Source organism: Protopterus annectens, chromosome 7.part0 (assembly GCF_019279795.1).
Source record: "Protopterus annectens isolate FY-2018-M chromosome 7.part0, PAN1.0, whole genome shotgun sequence".
In the NCBI taxonomy this organism is placed as follows: domain Eukaryota; kingdom Metazoa; phylum Chordata; order Ceratodontiformes; family Protopteridae; genus Protopterus; species Protopterus annectens.
In genome coordinates, this window is record NC_056739.1 from 1,077,110,982 (window position 1) to 1,077,130,536 (window position 19,555).

Below are 19,555 nucleotides of genomic sequence, written 5' to 3' on the forward strand. Positions count from 1 at the left end.
ACTTCTGTCTCTTTTGACTAACACACATATTAATGAATAGAACAGCATACTTTTAGTGCCTACGGCCAACCTGTAATAGAACTACGATCATTCCACACTAAACTCGCTGTACCATACTTAGAAATAGTTTCCCAGTTTACATTTCCTTAATGTGCAGGAGTGCTATATTTAACATAAAGTTAGCACTGGTAATTAATCCAGTCTTGATGTTACATGACTTTGTTTTCTAAGGTTAATTTATATAAATACTTTTGAATGCTTGAGTTAAACTGTAGTGAACTGCGGTCTTTTTTTTCTGAACTGCACTGAACCAGTGGTATCCTATTACAAACACTTTGCCTAAAGCCATTGAATGTCAGTTGTTAAACTTGGCAACAACACCCTGAGCCATCAAGTGTGACAATATTATGGTCATTCTTCAGAGCACCTGATCTTCTGTAGAATTAACAATAGTCATTTCAAACCTGTTTTAAGCTGAGTCACTTTCTCAGTTATTTATCATCAAATTTCTACTGTGTTCACAGACAGCTTCTTAAAATATCCCATTAAGCAAATGTGGTTCTGCTTCGTAAGCCTCACCTTTAAAACCATGAACCAAAAAATAATGAATACAGAAGGCTAACCGCAGAAAAGCCAGTATTATAAAAATCCTTAATGACCCTGTCTCTCAGCTGGGCATCATCAAACCTATATGTCGGGTGTACATTAAATCTGCATAACTGAACAAAGTAGGGGGAAAAGACTGCAACAGAGGGTAATTTCTGAAGAGGCCGAGCTACTCTCTCCTCCCTGTATGCAAATCCATACCCCTTACATCTCACTGCTAATTTGCTCCCACTCCAGGGTTACACGACATTTGGAAAACATTGCATTTCATTGTAAAAAAAAAAAAAACTTGTATTCCCTTTCCTTTCCTCTAAACAGTGATATTTCATGGAGAAATAAAAAGGCAAGGGAGGTTTGAGAGCATAATCCCCATCAATGGGATTGCCACCCCCCTTGCATAATATAATCTCTGTGTTCTTATTTCATATTTTTACCTGGGAAAAGTTATTTCTCATATTCAGGGTTATTCAAAAATTTCCATTTTGTAGTTCTGTATTTACACTCCTCTGCATTCACAGTTTTATGTTTTGGGGTTTTGAAATTCAGGCAGGCAACAAAGGTATGACATACAGGATGGCAATGGGGAGGGGGGGGGTATTTTCTCAGCAGGTGAAATCTAATACCAAAGCCACTCTGGGTTCATCTGAAAAGCAGGATACTGAACACATCACAAGACCAACTGCTAAATTGTGATTTCTTCTGGACAGCTAATAAACATAGCATATAACTATTTTCGCTGTAACATTAGGAGCTAGAGAATGTGATGTGGCCTATCTGTTGAAGTGAGGCTAATGTATTCTGATTTGTTTCTGATACATACATTATTATATTGTAGTATATGACTCACTGACATTGCCCTGTGCTCCCAGGCTGTACCTGTAAATGAGCACATGTTCTTTACTTTACTGAAAATGAGATACAATACAGTCTGAGCGATCATGTATCCCATCTGTTGGAAATAATGCAATGTAAATCAACAATATGTTTCTTTGCTAATACTGACCAAAACAGACCAATTGCAGGTACAGCCTGAGTATATAACAAACATGTATATATTCTGGGAGTATGTGAGGATACATATCTAAAACAAGAAAGGTGCATGGAAACAGGACAGAAGGCAAGATAGCCAAATGCAGTTTTTCTGAACTGGGGTGTAGTTCTCCTGAAATGAGGCTGGCTCTCAGTGTTTCTGTTAAAATTCCATGCAAGTAATTTTATGCCATAGTAATAGATACAGCCATGCATATTCTGAAAGTAATTTTTAAGCAGACAAATGTGAAATAAGTAGCAGGAGACTGCGGTCAATATTTAAACCCTGGAGGCACCATTTAGCCGACCTACGGCAGAGACTGTGAGTTACATACATATGCGATTGTGTCACAGTCTATTGATTGCACTGTTTGTTTTCATTGTCTGTTGTCATTTCTGTCATTAATAGTTTTAAGTCAGTTTATTACCAACAGCAGTCTCTTGAGGTTTCTTCAGGACAACCTTGTTTTGTACACCTGGCTTGGGTCTTCCTGGCTTTTGGGGGGAACTTTTCTCTCTCTCTAGTTGCTGTCTGAGAAGAGCTGCTTCATGTGCACTTTCCTTTTTCACTTGCTGTATCGATCGTTTCAGAGCTTTGACTTTTTCCCGCAGGTGGTGGTTAGCCTTTTCCAAGGTGCGTACTTGCTGGCTGAGTTTTTTCACATGGTCTTCCTCTTCCAGCAGAGCCTTTTGTACCGCAGAACACATGAGCTGCAACAGGGGAAAGAATAAGCAGTAAATAAGTGCCCCTTTCAATTTTGTACAAGGTTCTGCACAGCATCCCTTCTCAGTCATGTAATACACTGTCAAATTTGAAAATAAAATATTATGTATACAGAAACAGGTGCCGATGCACTTGGGAATTAAATGTCCTTAGTGTTGCAGCCTTGGAATATCCTCTTTTATGGGTAAAATTATCTCTACCAATATACCATGATTTTTTTCATAAATCAACATGATTATGTGGTGCCCAGTGCCCTGAACTTATGGTAATGAAGGTATACTTTGATCATGACTTTTTCTACTAAAGACAGAGAGAAGGCTACTATCTAATTTGGTGTCATCCTTGGGCATGGTACCAGGCAAATAAACAGTCACACTTATTAACATATAAACTGACAGAGAATAACATTTATACAGGAAAATGTATTCAAAAAGTAATATATTTACTGGCTTGTTTTACAATTTTAATATTTGCCTGGCTAGGCTACGCATCCCCTTGTCATTGGAGGCCCAGTGACAAATGCTCCAAATACTTAAGCTTTACAAAAGAACAACTAAAGCAATATAAACAACAGCATAGTGATTAAGGTATTTACCTCACAGACACAATCTAGAAGGTTTGATTCAAACCTTTAGTCCCTGTCTGATTATTGGCTAGGCATGTTGTCTGCAGACTGAGTGCATACTATTAACATATGAACCTATACATATATATATATATATATATATATATATATACACACACACACACACACACACACACACACACACACACACACACACACACACACACACACACACACACAGAAAACACTAAAGTAAAGTGCATCAAATATATACAGTGTGTACAGAAATGGCAGTGTTATATACCCAGCACAATCATCACAGGGATATAAAGCTCTGACTATGATCCAAGTTAACTGCATTTGATACAGGCCCAACCACCTGTTGGAGCTGAAGGGAAGAGGCAAGAGGCACATGCTTGGAGTGCTCAGTCTTGCTGTAGTGGTCTGATGGATACTGGAAAACACATGGGAACACTCCATCATGGATGATCACTGTATGCCAAGTTCTGGGGCTGCCCACTGGACTTGCACAGTTGAGTTAATTTTAAACAGAAAATCCTTCGTATGTGGATGATGGCACCAATCGCCAAGGCTCGACTCTCACCATGAAGGAACCAGTTGGGTTGTGGAACTCTCATTTCTTGGTTCATAGGTGTGTACTAGGCTAATGGCCCTGGGGCCTTTACAAGCCTAGCCCATAGAACTACCCTGGCATCATGCCACCCAACGTTAGTTCCCAGTGCCTTTATCAAGTGCAGCCACTGGAGTGATCCCCGGGGTGAACTTACCATTTTCCATCCACTCATCAGGATTTCTTATGAAGAGGGCCAGTGAGGTTCTCTGCTTGACATGTATCGGAAGTCTATTCCAGAGAATGGGCAGTCTCTGGGTTATGAACCTGTTCCTCCAGCATGTTCTGTTTATTGTGTTAATGAGATTGAGGTCTCTGGAGCATGTGGTGTGGAGGGATTGGGATTTCTTTAGATGTAGCATTTCTAGCAGAGCTGGGTCAGAGATGGCTTTGTAAGTCATGCAGAGATCGCCTCTTAGTAGATGATATGAGATAGAGAATAGCTGGAGTTTTTTGAGTCTGTCCATGTAGGACGTGTTTAAGGCCTAAGATCCTCTTCATGAGGTACTTTAGAAGCCTTTCCAGCTGTTGCATGTGTCTAGTGAGGTACATGCCAAATGGGGCATTATACTCGATGATTGGCCTAAAGAGGGAAGAGTAGAGCCAGAGATGATGACCTCTTTCTTCCTGGATGTAAAACCCTTGGTAATGAGATATGCCACATAGAAGTACTTTCTGACCACTGTGGTGGTTGAAGGAGAAGTTGCTGTCAACCTGTGACCCAGATCTCTTATAACACCTTCAGTGGGCTCCCATCAATGTGGTAATTAGTGGGAACTGAGTTTTTCCCAAAGGGGATGATGACACATTTTGGCATTAAGCTTATTGCCATTGTTTCGACACCAGTCATTGGTCTCAGTGAGGCCTTTCTGTAGGATGTCTACATCACCTGGGAAGTTAATAAAAGCTCCAAGTTTGCAGTCATCTGCAAACTTGGTCAGCCAGAGTCCCTCCATGTTGGCCTGGACTTCTGAGAAGTAGATGCCAAACAGGAGGGGACCCAGGACTGATCCCAGTGGGACTCCACTTGTGACTGGTCAGCAGTCTGACTTGGAGTCTGCTACTTTCACAATGTGGGTTCTATCTGTGAGCCAGTTTGCAACCCACCTAGTGATATAGGGGTTGATGCCTAGTTTGGTGAGTTCATCAATAATTCCTGAGAGGGAAATGGTATCAAAGGCCTTGGCCAGATCAAGGCAGGCTGTATGAACTGCCTCGCCCTCATCCACAGCTCTGGTGACTGACTCAAAGAACTCAACCAGGTTGAGTAGGCATGATTTACCTTTCAGAAAACCAAACTGAGTGGGATCTAGAGTTTGGAGATTTCCTATATCCTTGTTAATTAGGTCCATGATAATGGCACTCCATAGCCTTACATATCAGACTCATCGGGCTAATGGGGCGATAATTCCCAGGGTCTGTAGTCGCCCCCCCCCATTTTATGGAGAGGGATGACTGTAGCAGTGTGCCATTCAGTAGGGACAAAGCCTGAGGTGAGGCTGTGATTGAACAGAGCACACAGATGTGGTGCCAGTTCACTTTGTAGTTCATGTAGAACACATCCAGGGATATTGTTGGGTCCCATGGAAACTGTATTCTTGGCCTTGGACAATGCAGCTTTAACCTGTGCTGCAGTAATGCTGGGTGCCTGGCATTCCTCCAGTATTGTAATTGGTCCTTTAGGGGAGAGAGAAGGGTAAATTTGGCACTGAATCTGTCGGCCAGTATGTTGGCAATATCTGGTTGGTCAGTATAGGAGGTACCGTGGTGCAGTGACTTAGAGCAAACCTGGGTATTGCCATGGAGATCTGAGATATAACTATAGAAGGCTTTGTGGTTGTTTTTAGTGTCTGGCACAATTCTGCCTTCATAGTGGGCTTTAAAGGTTTTGATGAGGATCTCAACTTTTTGTTGAGGCTAATAAGGAAGTTTTTCCAGTCTTGGGACTTCACCTTTTTCCTGCAACAGTTTCTTCCTTCTGTTGTAGAGTTTATTAATGGCAGTGGACCACCAGATTGGCTTCCTTTTTTTGGAGGAGAGTGTCTTGGTCCTGTTGGGTATGGCTAGTTCCATACATTTATGTACATGTTCGTACAGTGCATCGGTGTATGATTCGGCAGTCATGCATCTATTTTCCATTGACATGGGTGCTGTGTTTTTAGGAGCCCAAAGACAGCTTTGGAGAAGTTTTTCATGGTGGTTGCCTTTGCGGGGGGTGTGGGTGAGATGTGGATTTCCATGGTCATTAGTTTGTGGTCAGGAGTGAATGATACAGAATCAAGTGGAGAGTGAGCCTTGATGGTGATAGGCGGCATAAAGAAATAAAGCAAAAAATGTGCTATACAAATGTAGAAAGTATTACCCAAGGTTAAATGGACACTACATTAACATCTGTTTGTTCAATGGCATTTGGTTGACATGTAGAAGAGGTGGGCAATCCCTGGGTAGGAGAGTATTCACTTTCTCCAGCAACTGTACGATCTGGAATATATAATTAGCAGAGGGTGTGGGGTGCAATAGTGGAGTGGGAGGGGAGTTAGGAGATGGACCAGAAGATGGGATGCAGCCGTGACAGTAATTTAAATATTGTACCAGAGTGAGATGGGAGGAGGTCAGTAGAAGGAAAAGTAGTGGCAAGACTGTAAGTAATGTAGCAGACTTCAGCGGTGGTATGATCGGGGGAATAGACCAGGGGATGAGGGCAGCAGTGGCAGTACTGTAAATGCTGTACCAAACTGCAGTGGTGCTGGGAGGATCAGGGCATGAGTGCAGCAGTGGCAGTACTATAAGTAATATTCCAGACTTTAGTGGGGGAAGCAATTGGGAGGATAGACTGGAGGATGAGTTCAGTACTGACAGTATTGAAAGTAATGTACCAAACTGCGGTGGTGCTGGGAGGATCAGGGGTTAGATCAGGGGATGAGGGCAGCACTGACAGTACTGTAAGTACTGTACCAGACTGCAGTGGTGCTAGGAGGAGTAGGGGATAGACTAGGGGATGAGGGCAGCAGTGACAGTACTGTAAATAATGTCACTGCTGCCCTCATCAGTGAAAGTACTGTAAGTAATGTACCAAACTGCGGTGGTGCTGGGAGGATCAGGGGATAGACCAGGGGATGAGGGCAGCACTGACAGTACTGTAAGCACTGTACCAAACTGCAGTGGTACTGGCAGGATCAGGGGATAAGTGCATCAGTGGCAGTGTTGTAAGTAATGTACCAAACTGCGGTGGTGCTGGGAGGATCAGGGGATAGACAAAGGGATGAGGGCAGCACTGATAGTACTGTAAATACTGTACCAAACTACGGTCGTGCTGGGAGGATCAGGGGATGAGGGCAGCACTGACAGTGCTGTAAGTAATGTACCAGACAGCAGTTATGAAGCCCTCAGTTTGTCTTCCAGTTTACATTCCTCTCCTTACCTATGGTCACAAGCTTTGTGTAGTCACTGAAAGGATAAGATTAATGACACAAACAACAGAAATAAGTTTCTTCTGCAGAGTTGCCAGGCTCACGCTCCATGACAAAATGAGGAGCTCAGTTATCTCAAAGTCTTGGAGAAGAACTGCTGCTCCACCAGATTCAGAAGAACCAGTTGAGATGGTTTTGGCAGCTACTTAGTCTGCACCCTGGACACCTCCTTTGGTAGATGCTACTGTGTCCAGGCCTGCTTTTATGGATGTCTGCATGAATAGATGTGTATGTGCACATGTGCATGTATTTATATCTGCATGCACAAGCATGTGTAAATAGATGTGCCCGTGCATGGTATGTGTATGGACAGGACAATACCATACTGTCTCAGTGTAACTGAGTGTATTATATAAGCCAGAGTAAATGTATGAAATGTATAAAACAGCTACATTTATTATTTAGATATGCTTTAGCCATATCAAAGCCACTTCAGCTCCTATGTTTTATGAATGCAATTCACTGACAAGAGCAAAACTATTTACAAATGTTATGGATTTATAATTTTCTTGTTGCAAAATAGTCAGTGCTTTTTTATGTCCCAGTTCCACAATGGGTACCAAAAGATCAATATCCCATTAATGAAGATTAAACAAAGGCTATTGCTGTAAACTAGGTACCCATACATAAACTGGTTCAGCAATAAACCTATTTATGGGGAAATTATAAAATGTAGCATTTAGGAGTATGAGTTAAAATGATCCTATTACAGTGCCTAAGGATATGTGGGAAGAGACTAAACAAAAGATAACACAAAAACTGAGAAACTGGAAGCTTTGTCTATTAATATGGCTAGCAAGATACAAGCAGTACAAATGTTTTAGTCACTTTAATTTTATACATAGAGCAAGCATTTTTTATCAAACAGAGGAAAAGTCGGGGATAGTAATAAAGAGTTGAAGGATTTTATTTGGGAGGGAAATAGGACAGGAGTCAACTGGGATAAGGTGATCCTTACAACAGAACAATGTGATTTAGGATTACCTGATTTGAAGGGATATTTTAGAGTTACACAGTTAAGGCTCTTATACACAACACAAGCACAAAGCTACAATTGAAAGTCTGAAGGGATGACAATGAAGCAGAGGTGAAATTCAACATATAAGGAGCGAGTGGGAGTTTGGATGCCGATCCTTAATGAGAATAACAGCCATATTGAATATTGTATTCATGAAGTAGCAGAAAGTATTCTAAGAAGTAAGCCAACATGGGAATGAAGAAAGGAGAGACTGACGATAGATATGACTGCAACTAGGGGTGCTGAGAATAGGAAAAAGGGGCTGGCATTTACTGGAGGAAACTGACAAAGGAACTAAGGTATTGGGAGCAAATAATTAGAGAAGGAAGGGCAATAGAATGGAAAGAGGTCAAAAAGGCATTTAGACTGCAGGCTAGAGACTACCTTTCTAACTGGGGATTGATATCAGAGTATAAGGCAAAGAGAAAGGAATAGAGAAATCCTAAGCGAAAGACCTACACTGGTAGAGTTTTTAGATGAATCTAGAACAGAAGCTGCAGTTAAAAAGGGATAATTAGTAAGGCATACAAAATATTGCACAATAACTATAAGAATCAATGAAAACCAACAAAAGCGGCTCGCCACAGCTTACTTCGGCAAGGTTTAATATCACAAAAACAACAAAATAACAGATAAAAGTGAGCGCTTTCACGTTTCACGAACGTTTCATCAGACTTCAATACAAATACTCGCATACATCCACAGCTTATATATTATGTCATGACCATTCTTCCAATCACATCTAAAAAGTCATTAAGCATTACGTAAACAATTTAATTAACCTATTTATATTAAGAGTTAATACGGTATAAGAATGCTAATAAATAAAAATGTATCTCTAGCATATATGAATAACATTATAAAGGAAATTAAAACCAGAGCCATACAAATAAAGCCTATATATAGCTATGTATTTTAACTTAAATGTAACAGTGATCTCTCAAGCAGTTTATATTATGATAACATTGTTAAATATCTCTGACAATGAGAGGTCCTTATTAAATAAAGGCCTCTCTTTTATACCCTCTAAAGGTACGGACATAACTGATATTATAGTTGATGTAAAGATGTTTACTAGGAATGTAGGTCTAAAACTATTATTTGGAAATGATGACAATAATGTTAATAAGAATGTTTTTAAAAAACCATCAGTTTTTATACCACAAACAAATCCGATACTAGATGCATTTGAAAAAGCATGTGAGAGGGATTTGATAGAATTTTCTGTGAGTGGTGCTAATAGACCGGATTTTTATAACTTGAGCCATGATGAAAATGAAGCCATCAAAAGCCTACAGGATAAAAATGAAATAGTGATTAGACAGGCAGATAAAGGGGGAGCAGTAGTTGTGTTAGATAGAAGCATGTATAATTAAACCTTGCCGAAGTAAGCTGTGGCGAGCCTCTTTTGTTGGTTTTCATTACATATCTTTGGTCTGAAGAGGCACCCTATCCAGGACTGGTTGGTTTTGTTCTATTAGTTACGTGTTTTTTCCTACCATTACTGGGACATGGCGGAAGGCTTAGAGAGTGGAATCAGTAACATGGCACGATATACGGAGGATGTACCTTCATTCAGCAGTCTTCTGAATATGAATGTAAATCCACTTCTAAGACTTACTATGAAGGAGCTCACTAATGATGGAGTTGAAACAGTGAGCACAGTAAGAAATATGGAAGTAATACAATTGACAAGGAAATTAGAGAATAAATTTCACAAGCTAAAGAACACGCAATGGCAAAGACAACACATGGAGGCGTGTCTTAGCTTTAAAGTGGTGTCGAGAGGCTTAAGGATTCTGAAGATGCCAACATTTGGAACTACTTATCCGGACTTGTTATGTAAGCAGCAGAAACTAAATCTGGATACGAGTTATGGATATATTAGATTATTGATTGATCAATATAAATTGATTGAACGTGCCTTGATAGATGAAATAAGTACAGTAGAAAAAGAATTAAATTCCATTTTAAGCCTGACTGAAATGGAATTGTTTCATAAAGAACTAACAACTACATTATTAACATTAGATGGTAAATTGTTACAAGATAAGAAGAAGAACTTGGAACGTGATTTTAATGACTTTAGGAGAGGAAATGTCTTCTCCTGGCCGAGAGAAAATATGAGGAATGATAATACAAAAACTATAATGAACAATACACAGAGAGGTAATACATATGCCCAAATAACATCAGCAAGTACAATACCTATTGGAATGAGAAGAGAGAATGTTCACGCGGGAAATGATTTGAATACAGACATGCCCATTACGATGATGTCAGTGGAAACAGCAATGGCGGAGGAAAGGGAGAATCATCCAACTATCGTGAAGGATACAGTGACTGGACATGTGGAAACAGGAGAAGCGAATGCTGACCAACGGATTGTACACAATATAGGTGATGTGAGAAGGAAAGAGAATAAGACAACCAACAATGGGTGTGTTTCATTTGCCGATGATACGTTGATTGAGGCAAATGAATTTCATTCTTTTCCATTGCCGATACGACATGTAGAATGACAAATTTGGACACTGCAAAACAAAATAAAAAAACGGAAGAACTCAGAGGAGAGACACGAGTTCCAAAAGAAAATACTTTGCCCAGTACAAAAGAGCTAACTGTGAACATTTCCAGGTATGAACTAACTGATAATGAGAGGTCCTTATTAAATAAAGGCCTCTCTTTTATACCCTCTAAAGGTACGGACATAACTGATATTATAGTTGATGTAAAGATGTTTACTAGGAATGTAGGTTTAAAACTATTATTTGGAAATGATGATAATGTTAATAAGAATGTTTTTAAAAAAACATCAGTTTTTATACCACAAACAAATCTGATACTAGATGCATTTGAAAAAGCATGTGAGAGGGATTTGATAGAATTTTCTATGAGTGGTGCTAATAGACCGGATTTTTATAACTTGAGCCGTGATGAAAATGAAGCCATCAAAAGCCTACAGGATAAAAATGAAATAGTGATTAGACAGGCAGATAAAGGGGGAGCAGTAGTTGTGTTAGATAGAAGTATGTATAATAGCAAAATGAATGATTTACTGGATGATGCTGATACATATCAGAACTTAAATGCTACATTATTAGATAAGGTTATTAAAAGGGTTCAGGACGAATTATATGATTTGTTTTTATGCAATGTAATAGATGGAGAATTGTATAAATATTTTTTAGTTGAAAAAACGATAATTCCAATATTCAGAGGGCTACCTAAAGTGCATAAAAATCAGATGGATCCACCCATGAGACCCATAGTGTCAGGGAGTGGGTGGCTGACAGAGCCACTATCAATTTATTTGGAGAAACAATTTAAACCTGTGATCAATGAAATTGAGTCTATAGTAAAAGATACCCAACAGTTTTTACAGGGATATGCAGAATACATTTCATCTACAAATAGCAATGAGAATGATATACTGGTAACATTGGATGTTGTGTCCCTTTTTACTTCTATACCCAATCAAGTAGGCATGGAATATGTAAGATTACTACTATAGAAAGAGGTATCCCTAGAGATCTCATTATGAGATGTATGTTGATTTTAGATATAGTACTAAATAATAATGTTTTTATGTATGAGAAAAAGTATTATCTACAGAACAAGGGTGTAGCCATGGGGACACCATGCGCTAATTCATATGTGAATCTAGTAATGGCCTATTGGGAAGGGACTTACATATTGGGGGACACACTGTTCAATGAGTATATCAAATACTATAGACGTTTTGTAGACAATGTTTTTCTTGTGTGGAATGGCATGATAGAACTGTTAAATGACTTTGTTACATATGTAAATGGCACAACTAACTTTTTGAAATTTGAGTGTGTACATTCAACACAACACATAGAGTTCTTAGATGTACGTATCAGCAAGGAAAAGGAAGGGGTAGCAACAGATATGTACAGGAAACCTTGCTGGAGGAATAGTTTATTACACTACAGCAGTATGCACCCGAGGCATGTTTATCCAAATATAGTAAAAGGTCAAGCTCTAAGAATATCTAGATTGGTCACTAGTGACGATAGATATCAGGAACAACAAGAAATATTGAGAAATAATTTTATAGATAGAGGTTATAATAAGTGTGAGTCAGATAGTATAATGTCTGAAAATGTCAAGCAAAGATTAGGGAAAGGGAAACCTTTTTTATATAGAAATGAAGGGAATAATCATACTGTAAATAGTAATAAGTATGAAAATAAGAAAAGTAGATTAGTCATTCCCTTCACAAATAGGAATATGAAGATTAAAGAAATTATTAATAATAATTGGAGTATCTTAACAGCTGATGACAAAGTGAAGGAGCTCGTAGGTGATAAACCTAATGTTACATATAAAAATATGAAGTCATTAAAAAGACTCCTATGCTATGAAGGGAATAGAGAAGGAAGTATACATATACAAAGGAAGGGGACATTTACATGTAGACATTGTAACCAGTGTGTCTATATGTTGAATGACAATAAATTTATACATCCTGATAATAAAAAAGAATATACATTTGAATGTTATGCGGATTGTAGATCAAGGGATTTATGTGGGAAAAACTAAAAGAACTCTGAGAGAAAGGGTTCGGGAACATGTATATGCCATAAATAAGGAAGATGAGGGAAATGCCTTGGCAAAACATGTTATTAATTTTGGATCCACACATAAATTTAAATTTATAGCCCTTGAGCTGATTAAAAAAACAGGTAGACTAGGTAATATAAGGAATTTCACTGAAGAAAGAGAATGTAGATGGATAATGAGGCTACAAGCGTATAAGGCGCATGGCCTAAATGATAAGATATCATTGAAACCCTTTCTATCAGCAAAACCATACACACACTAATATATAACCCCAGATATTTATTGTTTGATATATATATACAGTTTCACCTTAATAAAAATTTTTACTTTATATTTTAATTCTGAAATAGATTACATATTTTTTATATACATATATTTCTATTTCTATTTCTATAAAGGTTAGATATATATTTTTAGGTGAGAGGCATACACACATATATATATATATATATATATATATATATATATGTATATTTTTTTAGTAGTTATTTTTTATTAGTCATTTTTTAAGATGCTATATATATATTTTTATATATAGATGTTTTAAAGAGATATTTAACAATGTTCTCATAATATAAACTGCTTGAGAGATCACTGTTACATTTAAGTTAAAATACATAGCTATATATATAGGCTTTATTTGTATGGCTCTGGTTTTAATTTCCTTTATAATGTTATTCATATATGCTAGAGATACATTTTTATTTATTAGCATTCTTATACTGTTTTAAGTATTAACTCTTAATATAAATAGGTTAATTAAATTATTTACGTAATGCTTAATGACTTTTTAGATGTGAGTGGAAGAATGGTCATGACATAATATATAAGCTATGGATGTATGTGAGTATTTGTACTGAAGTCTGATGAAACGTTCTTGAAATGTGAAAGCGCTCACTTTTATCTGTTATTTCATTTTTGTGATATTAAACCTTGCCGAAGTAAGCTGTGGCGAGCCTCTTTTGTTGGTTTTCATTACATATTTTTGGTCTGAAGAGGCACCCTTTCCAGGACTGGTCAGTTTTGTTTTATTAACTATAAGAATCAGTCAGTGGAGATTAGAAAAAGATTGGAAAGAGACTGGATGAACAATTCACAAAGAAACAATGGGGGAACTTGTGTTTGACTCCTAAATATGCAAAAAAAGTCTAGAAGATGTAATATTTTTGTTCAGAAGTGTTTGCATATTTATTTTATACCCCAGCAGACTCCCAAAAAAAATGTCCTCAGGTAGATGGCAAATGTTGGAGGTGTGATAGGGAAGAAAGAGAAAACTGAGAACATATGTTTTGAGAGTGTAATGAGTTGGCAGACTTTAAAAATTCCCTACAGAGTACTCTGTCAGGAATACTGGGTGAGCAAATGGGTGTAATAAAGGAAATGATTTTTGAGCTGAGATGCAGGATCTGAATTGCCTAGACATAGTAAAGCCCCATTAAATTTAGTTCCTGTAGCTGTCTAAAAAAACAATTACTAGAAAATGGAAATCAGAGTCTAAACTTACCATATTTGAAGTAGTGAATATTGTAACAAAGATAAAAGAACTGGAAGTGAGACCTTTAGAAATGGGTAGGAACAAATTACATAGAAAAAAAATGAAAATTGTGGGAACAATACATGCAGAAAATGTTTTGGAGGAAGAATGAGGTTTGAGGGAAAACAGGAATTGACCAACTTATATAATGTTGGATTGATTATATTGTACAGAAGAATATACGTGATAGATAATTTTTGCAACTGTGAACATGTTAATGCAGTTTGTTTTCTTTTATATAAATGTAAGTTTGCCTATGTCACAAGTGATAATTTAATGTAAAGATGTTTAAAAAAATTGTTTAAAGGTTAAATTATCAATATCCCTTTTATCACTGCCATTACTAGCAGGTAGAAAACTATACCACCAGAAGATAGAAAAATTACTTGTATCTATTGTTGAAGAATGGCATTAATTAATACATCACATTTATTTCTCCAACATTTAAACTAAAACTCTTTTAGAGATACAGATCTTAAATGTTGGCTTAAATTGGTAGAGCCATTAATTATATGTTTAATATAAGAACCTTCTAAAATTCCAGAGACTGTAATTGCAATGTTTGGAATAGCAGAACTGAAAGTAAGAATGTGGGGGAATAAATAAGTCTCCATCTTTGAGGTACAGTGATCATACAGTTAGTACATATAAGTAACATGGTTGTGGGGGACACAACTTTACCATATAGAAGTTAAAAACACTTTAAATGTATTGGGTTTAAGAAATTCCTTTTTTTTTGTCTTGGGTCAAGTTAGTTTGTTGAAGACTTAGAATGTGAATGTCTTCTGGATTACAAGCCAAGTACGTATACCTACCTATGGAGTTGCACATGATAGAATTAATTTCAAGTCAATTTTCACTTGGTTTAATTAACTAGTTTAAAAAGCGTTTATATGTCCTTTCCTTTATTTAGTAAGACTTACCATTTTCCTAGGAAAGTAATAATCTAAAGTCTATAAAACAAAAAAAAATAATGGTTAATATATAAAGTGCTTATATTACACACCTACATTTCTTCTCTCATGTTAATGCTGTAATATTTAAAATGTTTGAGGTATAGTATAGTATATGTAATATTTTATGAAAATGAATAAGTTTACCTTAATGTCACTCTTTTTACCCCATTTCTTTTTTTTTCTGTGCCTTTCTTATTTCTAAACTTATTTAAGAATTAATTAAATAAAGTGACTCAAAAAAGTGAATGTGTTGGGCAAAGAGGAAGTGGGATCAGGACATCAGAGCACATACAATAAGATGGAGATCTCATGGTGCTTCAAGTGGTCAGATACCTTCTCTAGTTGTTCCTTTAGGAAGGTTAATTTAGATTTTTATAAGTTGCTCCTTCAAAGCAAGTTTGGTGTTAAGCATTCCACACATCATGTTGGCAAAGCATACCTCACTACTACTACTTTACTACTTAACACAATAATCAGGGATAAACCAAAAATAACGGGGAAAAGGCCCAAAAATCAGGGATAATTTTTAAATGTAAAATCTATAGAAAAGCAGGGTTTTCCTCAAACTACGTTTTCTGAAAATAATAAATATGAAACTCTAATGTCTAGCATTACTCACTGACTTTAATCCTCTGTGATTAACTAACAAATCAAGAGATGTTATGGGGGAGAGAGCAAAAATAAGAGGCAAAATTAGGGACATCCTGCAAAACTGGGGAAAATCCAGAGCTGTGTGGCAGAGGTATTGATGAAAAGGGAGATGTGGAGAGAGCGATTGAGATATTGTGGCAACAACAACGAGATGATGTTGACAAAACTTGGCAGGAAATATATCCAAAATGCACTAGATGGGATTTTTTATGGTTTAAATAATTTACTACAGCTATTAGCAGATATGCCAAAAGACTGGGGGTATATAGAGTTATCAATTCTGATTTTTTTTTTTTGCAAAAACATGGCACCGTGTTGCTGATAGTGTAATAAAGCACTTGAGGTACATGACAAGGCAGTTGAGCTACATTAATGAGCAGCTGGTAACATTGAAAGATAAAGCAAGAATGAACAATCTGGGGCTGACTGACGTACTAGAAAGTGAGGAAGGACTGAACTGCTTGGATTTTGTGAAACAAAGATCGTACTCTGGTCTGAATGTACAGTGAATGGGTCTTGAAATCTGAAGAGCTTACTGATTGATGTTAAATTTAGCTGAGTGAAACTACTGTGAGATGAGAATACCCAGCACAATTTACAGCATGCTATAGAAAGGAACATGTTAAGAGAACTGTAGCAAAAGGGAAAATGATGGACTATGGAAAGATGACCGATTTTGATTAATCAGGATTTTCCTGAAGTCATGCTGTAGCAGAGATTGCATTTTATGGAGGGGATTAAGGAAGGATAGAAGTCAGAAAATCAAATGTAAATTGACTTTGGCTAAACTAAAAGTACTGTTCCAAATTATTTATAATGATACAGAAAAAAATGAAACAACTTAGGTGTTCATAGGTGGTACATTCCCCCATTTCTGTCGAAGTAGACCGTGAATAGGAAGAACATGTTGTAAATGTGGTCAAGACTAGAAATGGAGAGCCTGTGTATGCTGGTTGGTAATTGCCTGACAGGACTTTCTCCTTGACTGAAATAATTGAAAAGCTAGGTTATCAGTGTTATATTTTTGGAGAATGAGATAAATAAGCAAGACTAGAATTTTGCTATGTTCACTGAACACAATGGACACATTTTTGTCTGCCTGGCAAAGTGTTAGTAGGGGGTCTAAATTGAATTCATGAGCATTAGCTGACTTGAAAGACTGCAAGCACTGCAAATAAATGGGGATATTAACAGGGACTTTAACCAAGCTTTGGGTTACCTTTTATTGGGGTATCAGCAGTGATATATGAGCCAAACCACACAATGAATTTTTACTAATAGCAACTTACTGTACTAATGAGGATGAGAAATAACACACAGAAACATATACGGAGATATGCATGGAGTCTGTCTTAATTGTGCACGGACTAATCAGTGTTTAAAATAAGTTCTCTTTTGTATGAAGAGTACAGATATGATGATGATACCTTAAAGTGATGATTTATTTTGATAATGGGAAAGTGAAGCTGTGGATGTCTGGAGTGTAAGAAATTATGTTAGACATTATTAATAGTATATCTATTTTATAAATCCTAGATTATAGGTCGTATACTATTAATGCAAGAGCATTATTGTCTTATTATAGGCTTCACCTTTTGTAGATTACTAGTTTAAATAGTTTAATATTACAAAGTCTGTTAATGAGTTATTGATGTTTAAAATGTCTTGGAAAACTGTATGACAATGTATGTCATTAAGAGAATCCAGAATACATACAAGAAGAGAGGGCCTGTTGTTTGTCAAAAGAGTTACGTATTTGAATTATAGACACTCCCATGTGAATGCTAAATAATGGCTTGCATTGTTTATATGGAAAAGATATGCACTAAAAGAAAAGGCTTATTTCTATGAATAGTATGTGGCCACATGTATGCTAAGGTCAAAAGTGATGAGGTGCAGTTAGCCACTGATAAATAAAATAATTTAATTAATAAGCATTACAATTAATAAAGGTTTAAGCAACAGGACATGGAAAGAATGATATTTAATGCCCTTTCATAATTAAAACTGGTTTAATGCAGTGGATGCATATGCGTGGGAGTGTATGGCTAGATAGGAGTAAACAAACAGAGGTGGAAAAGATTTTAAAAACACAAGTGACTGTTAATACACTTAATTATGAAAGCTAAGATAAAGAATGTAACGCAGGTGAGCAATGATGAGGCATATATTTAGGTTGACGCTTGTAGGTGTGTTGATTTGGCATGTATATAGTTTAGTGCACGGAGCTCCGAGATTAAGCTCCAGTATCAGGAAAAAGGGGTTCTTAATTGTTAAGACTGATTACATGATAATTATAGTAAGAGCAGCAGAAGGCAAAACAGCTTCGTTTTTGCCTGCTGTCCTATTTTTGCTCTCTCCCTTATAAATGTTTTTGATTTTGTAGTAAATCACTGAGGATTACAGTCAGTAATTAATGCCAGATATTAGTTTCATATTTATTGCCCAGAAAATGCATGTTGATACAAAGTCCAGTGTCCTATTAACATCTTAAGAGAATAAGAGTAATATTTAAAAGCTGCCCCATATTTTGATTTCCATCCCCCGATAATTTTTGGACTTGCAAAAAAGATAAGAAGTGTGCTGCTCTCTATTTGATAGATTTACTGGCTTTGAGAGCCAGTAAAACACTTTGCAGCTCCTATGCTTTTTTTCCTGTAACCAGTAGTACATGGATCAGATAAAGCTCCACGCACTGCAATGAATTCTGATCGGGTTATCCATTAACTTTGTGTTCTTCACATAGAAGCCTAGATTCACCTCTTGAGCTTCCATCTCAGGGAGATTTTCCTAGTATCGATGTATAGAACATTTAACAAACCCGTTATGTCAGAGACCAGATTATAATTGTGTGTTAGTATTCCGTCTAAAGAGCAGGGTCTGTTTAAAGATGATGCATTCCTTGTAATTGACTAACAGTACAAGGTCAAACACTGGTGCTTATAATCAGTATTTTTAAAGTGCACTTAGAAGTATAGTTACAAATGTTTATAAAGGAACATTTAATGGGAGAATCAACTGATTAAACTTTTGATGTCGATAACCAGCATTTGAAAATTGCATTATCAAAATATTATGATGGTTGAGTTCAGTGAAACCACTAGATGGCAGTGGCATCAAGGTGAAAACATGAAGAATAAGCAATACATAGCTGGTGGGGATGTTCTAAGTGCTAAACTGACAAAAAACAGACTGAAATGAGTAATCAATACATCCCTCAGGCTGTACATGTATTTTAATTTAAACTGTGTGATCTGGTGGAGACAAAATAATTACATACATGATATTTGGATAATTTGACATTTTTTCTCAGATGAGCCATGCCATTTGGCTTTGTACTTCTAAAATATGTTGAAAGGCTACATGATAAGTGTATAACTTTCAATGTAATTAATCTTTAGAGTAGAGACTGAAAGTAGTGGCTATAGGTTTGCTGTACCCCCCCTTCCCCCACTTTTTATTCTGATGAATAGACCTGGCAAACTTGCTGTAACGGAATGAGGGCTGTGACATAGTCTGAAAAGTATGTTTGGAGAGAATGTCTGTGATTTGTTACCTCAGTGAGTGATGAATGCTTGTGTATCGCGCCAATGAGGGCTCTTCCTTGGGGAGGGAGATTTGAGGTTTACTGACTGTGATATGGAGGGGTGTTACTTTTATTTCCTTACATAAGGAAATGGTTGATGTCACCTAGAAGTGAATAAAGATTAATTGTGCTGGGAAAAAGAGCATAAGCTCTAGTACTTCAGCTAGGGGAGTTTATATATATATATATATATAT

The 19,555-nt window shown here is 36.9% G+C and overlaps 1 protein-coding gene across 1 annotated transcript in view; it reads right to left on the reverse strand.

Moving 5' to 3' along the window:
• Positions 1-259: 259 nt before the first annotated feature.
• Positions 260-19,555, reverse strand: part of LOC122806876 (coiled-coil domain-containing protein 3-like) — a 324,937-nt gene continuing 305,641 nt past the window's right edge. The window contains exon 3 of the mRNA XM_044077648.1: positions 260-2,346. Coding sequence (XP_043933583.1) covers positions 2,047-2,346 — 300 coding nt within the window. The 3' untranslated portion in view covers positions 260-2,046. The remainder of the gene's footprint in view (positions 2,347-19,555) is intronic.